The sequence below is a fragment of the Rhinopithecus roxellana genome, chromosome 9 (genome assembly GCF_007565055.1).
Source record: "Rhinopithecus roxellana isolate Shanxi Qingling chromosome 9, ASM756505v1, whole genome shotgun sequence".
Classification (NCBI taxonomy): Eukaryota; Metazoa; Chordata; class Mammalia; order Primates; family Cercopithecidae; genus Rhinopithecus; species Rhinopithecus roxellana.
In genome coordinates, this window is record NC_044557.1 from 65,588,540 (window position 1) to 65,601,006 (window position 12,467).

General features: G+C 38.7%; 1 protein-coding gene across 4 annotated transcripts in view; it reads left to right on the forward strand.

Moving 5' to 3' along the window:
* Positions 1–12,467, forward strand: part of GRHL2 (grainyhead like transcription factor 2) — a 191,880-nt gene that overhangs the window by 145,051 nt on the left and 34,362 nt on the right. For all 4 annotated transcript variants that reach the window (XM_010374178.2, XM_030937320.1, XM_030937322.1 and 1 more), the window contains exons 10-12: positions 6,991–7,078; positions 7,580–7,719; positions 12,435–12,466. In XM_010374178.2, the coding sequence (XP_010372480.1) occupies positions 6,991–7,078; positions 7,580–7,719; positions 12,435–12,466 (260 nt within the window). The remainder of the gene's footprint in view (positions 1–6,990; positions 7,079–7,579; positions 7,720–12,434; position 12,467) is intronic.

A 12,467-nucleotide genomic window follows, 5' to 3' on the forward strand; every position in this document is an offset into this window, starting at 1 on the left:
ATAAAATACCTAAATGACAACTGGCATTTCAAAACCTCAACAAAGAGCCAAGGTAGGCTTTAGAAACAAAATAAAACCAAAAAAATCAGCTTATGTCTTTAATTCAGCATATTAAACATTTTCAAATGATGTGTAACAGACAATTTTTTAAAGCACAAATAAGGAAGCATTTAAATAATTTGAATTCCCTTACTTTATTTCAGATATTCCGGGGGAGACTGTAGAATCCCCCTCCATGAAGCCCCTTCTTGGAAATAAAGAATAAAGTTAGAGATGAGGAGAAAGAGGGGAAATAATTGGATAGAGGAACCTGGCAATCCATTCATACTCACTTTGGTAGTTGGAATTGAAAGTGAGAGAGAAGGCTTAGTGTTAATGTAATAAATAAGAAAAACAAAGAATAAAAGCATGCATAATGTACAGCGAATGTTATGTTGTTGTTCACCTAAGTCCTAGAATGAGAGGGACTATGAGACACTAAGAGGGCAGATACAATTACTGATTGATTATACCTTTTGTTTGAAAATAGTTTTATACATTTTCATTCAGTTATTTTAACCTGTAGAAGGGAGACGGTGAAAAAGAGGATTGTATGGATTTTTCCAAAGCAGTTGTTTCCTGAAGTCGTGTTAAGAGGGTAATCTGTGGCAAGGAAAGAAATGGTTGAAAGAACCACTTATTTGTGTGAACATGTTTGTAAATATGCATAAAAACTGGGAAGGACTATGTCAACAAATACCTTGCCAATCAGAAAGTAGGTGGCATTTCCAGTAGCTCCTATTTTGCATATCAGTCTAGTAAATGTCAGTGCTAAATAAAAGAAAATGGTTGGAGAATGCCGGATAAATGATAAGCATTTATTCTAAGTAAGTAGTGATGTCAAGAGGTTCTAGCAGGAAGTTACACATCCTGATGTTAAGGGTTGGAGTGGGGTGTGTCAGGAAACTCATAAGGAAGAAATGCCACGGGTCTTACAGGGTATATTCATCATAATTACTGTCAATTTCTTTAACAAACTAGACCCAAAATCTTTTGCTGTAATTTGTCATCATTTTTGCACTCTAATTTCAAAATCCAAGTAAAACTGATTCCTGGGAGATTAAAAAGAGATATAAAAGATTAATTTGTATACTTTTCAAATGGGTGTGTAAATACAAATGCCCAATTTGACTTATCCTTTCAGGTAAAAGAGTTGAGGGCTATTCCGTTTTAAAACCATGCATTTTTCTCATCACAGTCTAGTTTTCAAGAGATGGAATTCTGCACTATTTACAGTTCTCCAGCTTGATTTCAAATTAATCAATTAATTAATCAATTGTAATTAATCTCACATCTGTGAGACTGCAGATGAAAATAAAGGGCTTCCCTAACCATACTCAGTATTAAGATACTTCTATTGAAATGCATGTGTTAATACATTTTAAAACTTCGGAATCTGTTTATATACCTACCTATATAGATACCTATGTGCATCTCTTTATGCTAACATTAAATTCTTTCACAATCTTTCGTGAAGATTTTGTGTTACTGCAAACAATAGCTGCGCATGTTGGAAAAACCGAGAAATAAAGCCACATTCTTAAAATACATGTACAGGAGCAACTTAAGTGTTAAATAAAAAACAAAGACAGCCATGACCTCTCAAGTGGTGGCAAAAATGATCACAATATGGGCAGGAATTTTTCAGATATATTTTCCAAATTTAACACTGTAGAGTGAACATTTAGATGGAGGGAATTATTTTCAAATGACAAATTTAGTATTTGTAACAAATTATTCTCTTCTAGAAGAACTAGACTTTTGCACTTTAATAACGGTGGAAAGAATATTTTCTCAAAGTCTCAGGTCACAAAGAGTCATAGAAAGAGGTGGAATACTTGGAAGGTCTTGCTCAAGGAGTGTTTTCTTTACTTTAATGGAATGTATCGAAGCTTCCCGGGGTCACTGTGAAGTCAAAAGCTTTATTCTTGAAATAAGAATTGTGGTTCTCTTGAGTGGATATTATCAAAATTGTTTTGTCATGATGATAGCTGGGCATTCTGGGCAGGAAATTTCTTTTGTAGAAGGGCCACCATCTGCTTTATAGATACTCTATGTTTTATGTTAATTCTTTGGGTTTGGCATATAAAAGAGTGCCTGAAAAATAATAAGCAGGTGACTTTGCTAAATTCTACATTGAACATACAGGCTTACCTCATTTTATTGTGCTTTGCTTTATTATGTTTCACAGAAAGCAAGTTTTTACAAATGGAAGGTTTGTGACAACCCTGTATCGATCAAGTCTGTCAGCTCCATTATGCAAACAGAATATGTTCGTGTCTCTGTGTCACATTTTGGTGATTCTCTTGACATTTGAAACATTTTCATTATTATTATATCTGTCATGTTTGTGATCAGTGATCATCGGTGTTACTATTGTAATTATTTGGGGCACCTCCAACTGCACCCATATAAGATGGTGAACTTAATTGATCGGGTTGTGTATGTTCTGATTGCTCCATCAACCAGCCATTCTCTAGTCTCTCTCCCTCTCTTCCTTTGGTCTTCCTATTGCCTGAGACAGAACAATATGAAACCAAGCCAATTAATAAACCTACAGTGGTCCCTGAGTGTTCAAGTGAAAGGAACAATTGCATCTCTCTCACTTTAATCAAAAGCTAGAAATAATTAAGCTTAGGGAGGAAGGCATATCAAAAGCTGACACTGGCCAAGAGCTGGGTCTCTTGTATCAGTTAGCCAAGGTGCGAATGCAAAGGAAAAGTTCTTGAAGGAAATTAAAAGTGCTACTCCAGTGAACACACAAATGATAAGAAAGTGAAACTGCCTTACTGCTATTGTGGAGAAAGTTTTAGTGGTCTGCACAGAAGATTAAACCAGCCACAACATTCCCTTAGGCCAAAGCCTAATCCAGAGCAAGGCCCTAAGTCTTTTCAACTCTATGAAGGTTGAGAGAGATGAGGAAGTTGCAGAAGAAAAGTTTGAAGCTAGCAGAGATCACTTCATAAGATTCAAGCAAAGAAACCATCTCCATAACATAAATGTGCAAGATTAAACAGCAAGTGCTGATGTAGAAGCTGCAGCAAGTTATACAGAAGATGTAACTAAGATCATTGATGAAGGTGGCTATACTAAACAACAGATTTTCATTGTAGAGCAAATAGCCTTCTATTGGGAGATGTCACCTAGGACTTTCATAGCCAGAGAGAAGTCAATGCCTGACTTTGAAACCTCAAAGGAGAGGCTGACTTTCTCATTAAGGGCTAATGCAGCTGCTGTCTTTAAGTTGAAGTCAGTGCTCATTTACCATTCCAAAAATCCTAGGGTCCTTAAAAATCTTGCTATATCTGGTCTGCTTGTGCTCTGTAAATAAAACAACAAAGCCTGGATGACAGCTTATGTGTTTTTGGTGGGCTTAATTTTAAGCCCACTGTTGAGACCTACTGCTCAGGAAAAAAAAGATCCCTTTTAATTGACAATGTTCCCAGTCACCTAAGAGCTCTGATGGAGATGTGCAAAAAGATTAATATTGTTTTCATGACTGCTAACACAACAACATCCATTCTACAGTCCATGGATTGAGAAATAATTTTGATTTTCCAGTCTTTTTATTTAAGAAATGTGTTTGGTAAGGCTGTTGCTGCTGTAGATAGTCATTCCACTGATGGTTCTGGGCAAAGTAAGTTGAAGTCCTTTTGGAAAGAATTCACCATTTTAGATGCCATTAAAAACATTCATGATTCATGGGAGGAGGTCGAAATATTAGCATTAACAGGAGTTTGGAAGAAGTTGATTCCAGCCCTCATGGATGACTTTGAGGTGTTCAATACTTCAGTAGAGGAAGTAACTGCAGATGTGATGGAAACAGCAAGATTAGAACTAGAAGTGGAGCCTAAAGATGTGATTGAATTGCTGCAATCTCATAAGAAACATATGAGGAGTTGCATCTTATGGATGAGCAAAGAAAGTGAGATAGAATCTACTACTGGTGAAGAGGCTGTGAACACTGTTGGAATGACAACAAAGAATTTAGAATATTACATAAACTTAGTTGATAAAGCAGCAGCAGTGCTTGGGAGGATTGATTCCAATTTTGAAAGAAGTCCTACTGTGGGTAAAGTGCTATCAGACAGCATCACATGTTATAGAGAAATCTTTCCTGAAAGGAAGAGTTAATTGATGCATCAAACTTCATTTTTGTCTTATTGTAAGAAATTGTTACAGCCACCCCAACCTTCAGCAACCCACCCTGATCAGTCAGCAGCTATCAACATCAAGGTAAGACCATCTATTAGCAAAAAGATTGCAACTTGCTAAAGTTTCAGTGTGTATTTTTTTAGCAATGAAGTATTTTTAAATTAAGATATGTACATTTTTAAGACATAATGCTATTGCACACTTGATACACTATAGTGCAAACATAACCTCTCTATTCACTGGGAAATAAAAAAGAAGTGTGGCTCTTTTTATTTCAATATTTCTTTTTTATGTGGGTCTGGAACTGAACCCGTAGTACCTCTGAGGTATGCTTCTGTATAAATCTTGAAACAGATTCATTATTTTCCCTTTCCTCGTAAATAGTACAAAATAAAACATTAACTCAGAAATCAAATTCCTTGACCCAACTTGGGGTGTTTCTGGGGGCAGCTATAATTTATACAGGTTAACAAAATCTAAATTTTATTTCTATTAAATGTTATATTGTACAGAGCCCCAAGCACGTAGAAAAATGCCTTACATGGACCCAATTAAAAAAATAGCTCCTATTACAGACTTTAGTATTTTGAAGAACCCCTTTGCTTATGTTTCACATCCAATTGAAGATTGTATCTGTGCATTTAGCACTTCATTTTTTGAAAATATGTTTTCTAGCACAAAACTGTACAAAACCTTTATATATCAGGAAGAGATTTCCCTAGCAGATAGTTTTATATTTTATGCCCCTTTTGCTGTGAATTTCTGTGATCTGCAAGTGTCAGTGACAATTCAAAACTTCATATGAAGCGCTATAAAATTCCCCCCTTTGATAGTAAGTAAAATAATTATTCCATTTGGTAGTTTTTAAAATATAAAAATGCACATTTAAATGATCTGGTTAAAATATTAAGCTATTTCAATTCTATTATGTAAAGCTCTTAGAAATTCCCTGGCACAGAGTTAGCTATTATTACTCATTCTCCAAAAATTAGTTTAAAGCCATAAGCCATCTCTTTTGTGAAGCCTTCATTGACCATAAATTCTCACTGTGTCATGGCGTCATGCTGGCCAGAATTGGGAATCTGCTTTTCTACAAAAGCCAATTTGATAAGCAAAAAATATATCTCATTGTTCTGTAATAATTCAAACCATGTGTGTATCTTTGTCTGTGAATTGCCTATTTCATGACTCTTGTCCATTTTTCTATTAGTATGTTAGCTATTTTTAAAATTTGAATCATTATTTATATATTAAGGATTTGACATTTTATGTGATATTTTATTGCAAGTATTTTTGCCAACCTTTCCTTTGTCTTTTAATTGATTTGTTTACATACAGAAGGATTAAATTTTTATATTGTTAAATCTATCTGTTTTATATGTGATGATTTGGGGACAATTTTGGAAGGGTGAAAGGTTGCTGGCCATTCTTTTTTTTTTTTTTTTTTTTTTTTTTGTGAGGTGGAGTCTCGCTCTGTCGCCCGGACTGGAGTGCAGTGGCCGGATCTCAGCTCACTGCAAGTTCTGCCTCCCGGATTTACGCCATTCTCCTGCCTCAGCCTCCTGAGTAGCTGGGACTACAGGCGCCCGCCTCCTCGCCCGGCTAGTTTTTGTATTTTTAGTAGAGACGAGGTTTCACCGTGTTAGCCAGGATGGTCTCGATCTCCTGACCTCGTGATCCGCCCGTCTCGGCCTCCCAAAGTGCTGGGATTACAGGCTTGAGCCACCGCGCCCGGCCAGTTGCTGGCCATTCTATGCATTGCTGCTCCCTAAATATGCCACCACAATGGGCAAGAACTGTAAACATGAATCTGAAACTTAGGGAAGGAGTTTAGGTGGGAGATGTTGATCAGAGTGTCACCTGCCTAGTGCCTTGTGAAAACGAAGATACAGATTAATTCTTCCGTGGCAAGAGTAGAGATAGAGCAAGGAAAAGGAATCCATTTTGGAATGTCTGTATTTGGGGGATAAGGAAAAGAAAATGAGTTAGCAAAGCTCATAGAGAGAAATAACCAAAGAGAAAAGATAGGGCATCATTAGAGGCCATGAAGTAAAGAGATATAGGGTGGTGGTCAAATGGTTAAGTAGGATGTGATTTGGTGATTTGGCGATTTGGCAAGAGGAGCCCATGAAAAAGGCAAATTGCAAAAATAGAGGAGCAGAAAGGAGTTTAATAGACTAAACATTTTTCTATTTGGTTGAATGAGCACTATTTCTAAGAACATATGGAAATATTAAAACAAAAACAAAAACCGTACTTACATGTACAAAGTAGTCCTACATCTTGTGTGGTTTCCTTATGGCTTCTTTCATTTCCACCAATGTAATAATTTTTTAAAGTTTAAAAGGAAAGCAAAGGAAACATTTTATAGGGAATTCACACTTTAAAACCCTCTCTATGTCTAGGAATAAATATAATGGGTCAATGATTCATCTTCTGACATTTTATTATAATCACTAAAGTCGCTTAACGGGTTTCATTGGTTTAGCGAACTGTGTTGATTCTTTCCATATGGATACAAAACTGAATTTCTTTAAATAGGAAAGATACCAAAAAAGGAGAGAAAATCTGGGAGATGCAGGATCACTCACAGGACACAAATGTGGTATAGACTTATGAGTGGTCTCGGCTTTCAGAGCCAAAGCCCAACCTTGCCAGAGGAATGGAAATGGGGCTGCCTGGTTTCCTTCTCCCCTGTATTGTTTCATATCCTCATGACTTATGTGTGACATGACTTTTGCATGCTCTGCTAATATGCCTGGCATTGTCTGCATTTTTTTTTTTTTTTCCTATCAGGGAGCAGAAAGAAAAATCCGAGATGAAGAGCGGAAGCAGAACAGGAAGAAAGGGAAAGGCCAGGCCTCTCAAACTCAATGTAACAGCTGTGAGTTTCACTGAGACTAATGTTGCTTTCTAAAAGACTGCAGGTGGGCTGTGTCCACTGCGGGAACAGGTGGAAGAAGTGGGTTGTAGGTAAAACTACATACATGCAAGGCATGGTTTGCTTTCCCCTGGCAGTGGAGACAGGGTGATTAATTATCCCTGTGAAAAGCAAATAGAATCACATGAGCACAGTGTGTTTGAGCTAGGAAGGACTTTGTAATAATGTGGAGACCAGCATCCTCCTTCTGCAGACAAGGAATCTTGGGTGCATGAAGGGACAGGAGGGTGTGAGGGGTGTCGAGCTTCACCTCAAGAGTGCTCACTTGAAGTCCATGCTCCTGCTGGTTTTGCTGGGATGAGGTGGTGGGAGGTGTCAAAGCGTGTTTACATCTATGTTATTCAGAAAGCTTCCTAGGAGAAAATCGTGGACTTTAGGACTTAGAGTTGAGAGTTCTTAGTCATATATGACTCTCTCATTTATGAGTTTTGTGATCCCATCCAGCCTCTGATGGGAAGTTGGCCGCCATACCTTTACAGAAGAAGAGTGACATCACCTACTTCAAAACCATGCCTGATCTCCACTCACAGCCAGTTCTCTTCATACCTGATGTTCACTTTGCAAACCTGCAGAGGACTGGACAGGTATGACCTACCAGCTAATGCTCACCTCCCATCCATCCACAGGGAAGTTAGGGCCTTAAGATAGAAGCATTTCAAGACAGTGTTGACCTTAAAAATAACTTACCTTCCATTCACTAGAGAAAAAGTCAATGTCATTCCCTATAGTAAATGCATTTTTATAGAAAGGAATGTCTCAGGAGAGGAAACTAAGTCGAAAAGGAGAGTAAGCTGATATTAGTGAAGTGTTGACAAAGCGTGGAAGAGAAAGAAAGCGAGAAGGCTGATAACCTGTAAGTTTTGTTCTGTGAGCTTTGTCATGGCAGGGATTATCCTGACACAATAGAGCTCCACCTAATGGTGGGAAGTTGAACTGCACCTATAACTTCATAAAGTTGCACAAGGGGAGTCTCAGCTTAAATAAAACTCAACAAATTTAGTAAATAAAAAGTTCCCATTTAATAGGTAAATCATTTCACATCAAAATAAAAATGAGGTTGTAGACAAGCCCCCTTAAGAAACAATTTCTGTCTCCTAGTTATATCTACAAGTGAAATGAAATACTTCAAACTAACGTAAATGTCCAATAATTAACTCACTGTGGTAGCTCAAGTTGATGGAATATTATGCAGTCACTAAAATTTTAATTATGGAAACTACATAGCAACATGGGACCTAGTTATGATAATGTTCCGTGGAAAAAAAATGTAGAATAGTAATTTGTGTTCATATTATGATACCAAAATATATAACTGAATTTGAAGGGAGCAAGAAAAATTGCAACACTTTTTACAGGGTTATGAGATATGGCTGATTTTTTGTTTTTGTTTTTAGTATTATTTCTGTTATGTGATAAACAAAAAATTGTGTGAAAAAGGAAAAAAATAATTATTTCCTTAGCATTAACCAGAATTGTTTTTCACCAAATCAATTGGGTTTTAATGAATTTTTGATTCAATGAGTTTTCTTTTAAACCCAAAGTTCTTTGAGGAAACATCTGTTTTGAGTAATAGGAGCATACTGACACATTTAAGTTTTTCTTCCATTCTAAGCATGCAAACACTCATTGGAATTGACCTTAGTGTAGGAAGAGAAATCACTACTGGCTTTACTTTCTCTTTTGGATGTATTTTGTCCCCCAGTATTCTGTGTTCTTTCATTAGATTCATGAGACAGAGCAACTCTACAACCACGGCTTTTTTGTTGTTATTCATGACCCAACATGGTAATAAAATGCCTACAGCTGTTTCTGAAAACACATTAACATTAAAACCGACTTAACATTTTCATCCTGTCTTACTTGTTGGATAAGAACAAGGACACAAAGTGGGGAGGAGGAATTTTATAATTTATCAAGATAAGCGTGCCAGTACCTACTTTTTTTTAATTCCCAAGACCATGGTGATGATTTATTTCTGCACTGTCGGTGCCTCATGGGATTTTATGGAGCTAGGTTTCCATGCCTTCCAGAAGAAGGGATAATTGAGTTAAATTGTTCTTATTGTTTAGTTTACTGTCATGACTCCGGCCTCAGTTCCATGTCAAAGCTAACAACCTGACCAGTTCTCTTGGCAAGATTTCTCCAAAATATACAAAGTGTAAATTAATCTGAAGAGGAAAAGTGGCCCTATCTGGCTGCTCTTGACTGTCAGTCCACTGACCTCTCCTGTCCCCGGGTGTCATGAGCCTGGCTGTCAGCCTGAGGCAGAATCAGAAGGAAAGTGCAGATGTTTCAGTCTGTTGGTTTCAGCATTTGCCAGGCAGCCCAATCAGCACCCCCCTGTATATCCTGCCTGTATATCCCCCTGTATATCCTGCCTGTATATCCCCCTGTATATCTGAAGGCCTTCCTCAGAGCTCTCAGCCTTCTCCCATGGCCTTCGATTTGGAGAGGAGGGGTCAATGAAGAAGCCTGCCCTGAGTTTCTGGTAACAAAGGAACACACTCAGCTGTCCCTAGAACAACCTGTGACTATCCTGTGATTGATCAGCTAGCTTAGCTGAAGGAAAGGAGCTTGGACAGTGGCTAGGGACTTTCAGACTGCCTTTTCTCAAAAAAGCTAGATGCCTGGGAGATCCTTTCAAAGACAGGAGGGAAGAGGCCTTCGATTTGGGGATGGAGCAGAAATTGACTAACTTTGACCTGCAAAACAAGAACCAGCAGTGACAGGTCAATGAATATGGCTGGTTTCCCTTAAGTGGGTAGAAAGAGAAAGGGCAGCAAGAGAGACGCAAGGATTGGTAGCATCTCAAAAACCACTGCAGTCCTGAGACTTGCTAAAATCAGCTGCATTGCAGCTGTGCACAACTGCAGGGCCAGCAGCCCTGTGGTTCTCATGGCCAGTGAGGCACTCCCAAGCTATGCTGAAGCTACAGGGCAGCAGTCCTTGTTCACTCAAGGACACGACTTGGGGAGTGGGTATTTCACTGTCAGTCTACCTGCCCCCCACCTCTCCCATTATTTCATTGATTCACATGTGGATTGAAATATTCTTCAGACACTTATCAAAACTATTATGAAGGAATAAATCCAATGTGCAGGCACTATGGAGCCCTTCAGTCTCACTCACCTGATATTGAAGCCCTGATATTCAGGCTGTTTTTGTCTGGATGCCTTTAAAGGTCATGTGATTAGGCGAGATTGGGAAAAATGGTGGGATACAGAGGCATCATCTTTTTAGATAACGTCTACTTTGCTTGCATCAACCTTCCTCAAAGCTCTTGAACCCAAGGAGGACTCCTCTCCTCTCTCACATACTCAGAAACCATTTCTTGCACTGTTGTTTGTAAAAAAAAAACTTTTCCCAAATCATAGGAGTTATTGATAAGGATTCAGATTCCTGAATTCCATCCTTGATCTTTTGAGTTAAAATTCCCCAAGTGAGTTCCAGGAATTTTTATTTACGATAAAGTCTCCAGGTATTTTTATGCACTCTAAAGTTTGAAAAACGTGCTCTAAAAATTAAGTTAGTGCAATGGGCCCAACAGCTGACATGGTAGAAATAGTGGGTCCTTATGAGCAAGGAGGAGAAATGACAAGGAAGGGACAGTGATGTAGAGAACATTCCGGAGGGTGGGAAAACACCTAAGAGAAGGTTGCTTCCATCTTTGAGTCACCAACCAACTTTGCAGAGGCCAGTAGTCAGGCCAGATAGATGCACTATGCCATGTTTAAAGAAAGCAGCAAAACACAAGCCAACATGGGGAACTTTATCAAAATCATCCAGTTGCATGACCAGTGGAATGCCCCAGCCTCCTTCACTTAGGTGGGTTACTCCATATTCATGAAGTTAGGCAGTCCTATTCCTTGTACATCCCAATGACAGTTGCTCTGAATGCCATGCTGAGACTTCCAGTGGGAAGAAAAATCTTACCTCCTCTGTTTTCTGTTTCAGAAGAAACTAAATATACAATACAAAGATCCTTACAAAGACAGGAGGGAAGAGGCAGTGCCATGGCCTTAGATTTGGGGATGGAGCAGAGATTGGCTAACTTTGACCTGCAAAACAAGAGCCAGCAGTGGCAGGCCAGTGGATATGGCTGGTTTCTTTTAAGTGGGTAGAAAGAGAAAGGGGAGCAGGAGAGATGCAAAGATTGGTAGCATCTCAAAAACCACTGCAGTCAAAAACCACCATAGCCATTAAAAAATTAAGAGGACAAATTCCTGTAGAAATCTGAGCTAATGACTAGAATGACTCATTCCCAGAGAGTTCCAGGTAACCAGTCCTGTTTTATAACTAGATCTAGGCTTGACAGCATCCCAGGAACTGCCAAGAGCCTTTGAGAAGGTTTGCAGGGAGGTTGTCTATCTAGACACAGCTGTTTCTCACCCAGGCAGAGGCGGGGACAGTGACTAATGTACTAGAATCAGAGGCTACTTTTGAGTTAATATGTAAATACCTGATACTAACTCACTGAAACACACTCAAACACAACAGTCCTGACACACGCAGATAAAGATACAAAAGACTCACAATATTTACAGATAACTGGGTCAAGAGGACATATATACATAGCAGATGCCCTCTGGATTTCTCCCATGGTTCTTTCTATAAAATAATAAGGATGCTTCATAATTTCTTTAATCTGATTCTGCCTTCTGCCATGCCAACTACCTAAAGTCTGTCTTTGGAGATCTTCTTTCTGGCCAGGAACACCTTCCAGAGCTAAATGACCTTTCCTGGCCTGAAGACTGTTGACTCCTAAATTTCTGTGGTTGCAGGGTGCCAAGATACCCTGAGCCCCTTTGGGGAGTAAGTAGACAGGCCTACTTACTGTCACACTGCCCTCTTACCCCACTCTCCATCCCCCATTTGGTCCACAGGCAAGCTGATTCCAGACACTGCTACACAGGGGGCAGGAAAGGACCCACCCTGCAAAGCCAGAGCCTTTGTAAACAATGGATTTTAGATCCCACCAAAATATCTCCTTAGTGTCAAGAGTAAGATTTGGCTTAACACCATAGTTAATCTAATCTGACTGACTTTAGCTAGAAATATCAGATTTCCAATTTCATTTTACTAAAATCTAGGAATTAACCCCATGGAGATTATAAGGAGGTTAAATATGCATTTCCTTAGAAATACACACACACACACACACACACACAGCATCATTAAACAGATTAGTCTTTTGCCTTTTTAAGAGACAGTTTATGCCTTAGGAAAGTCTGTACATCACGTAATATTTTTTCCATTTCTTGTCTCTGACCTACAGTAAGCCTATTGTTTTGTTCCACAGGTGTATTACAATGCGGATGATGAACGAGAAGGG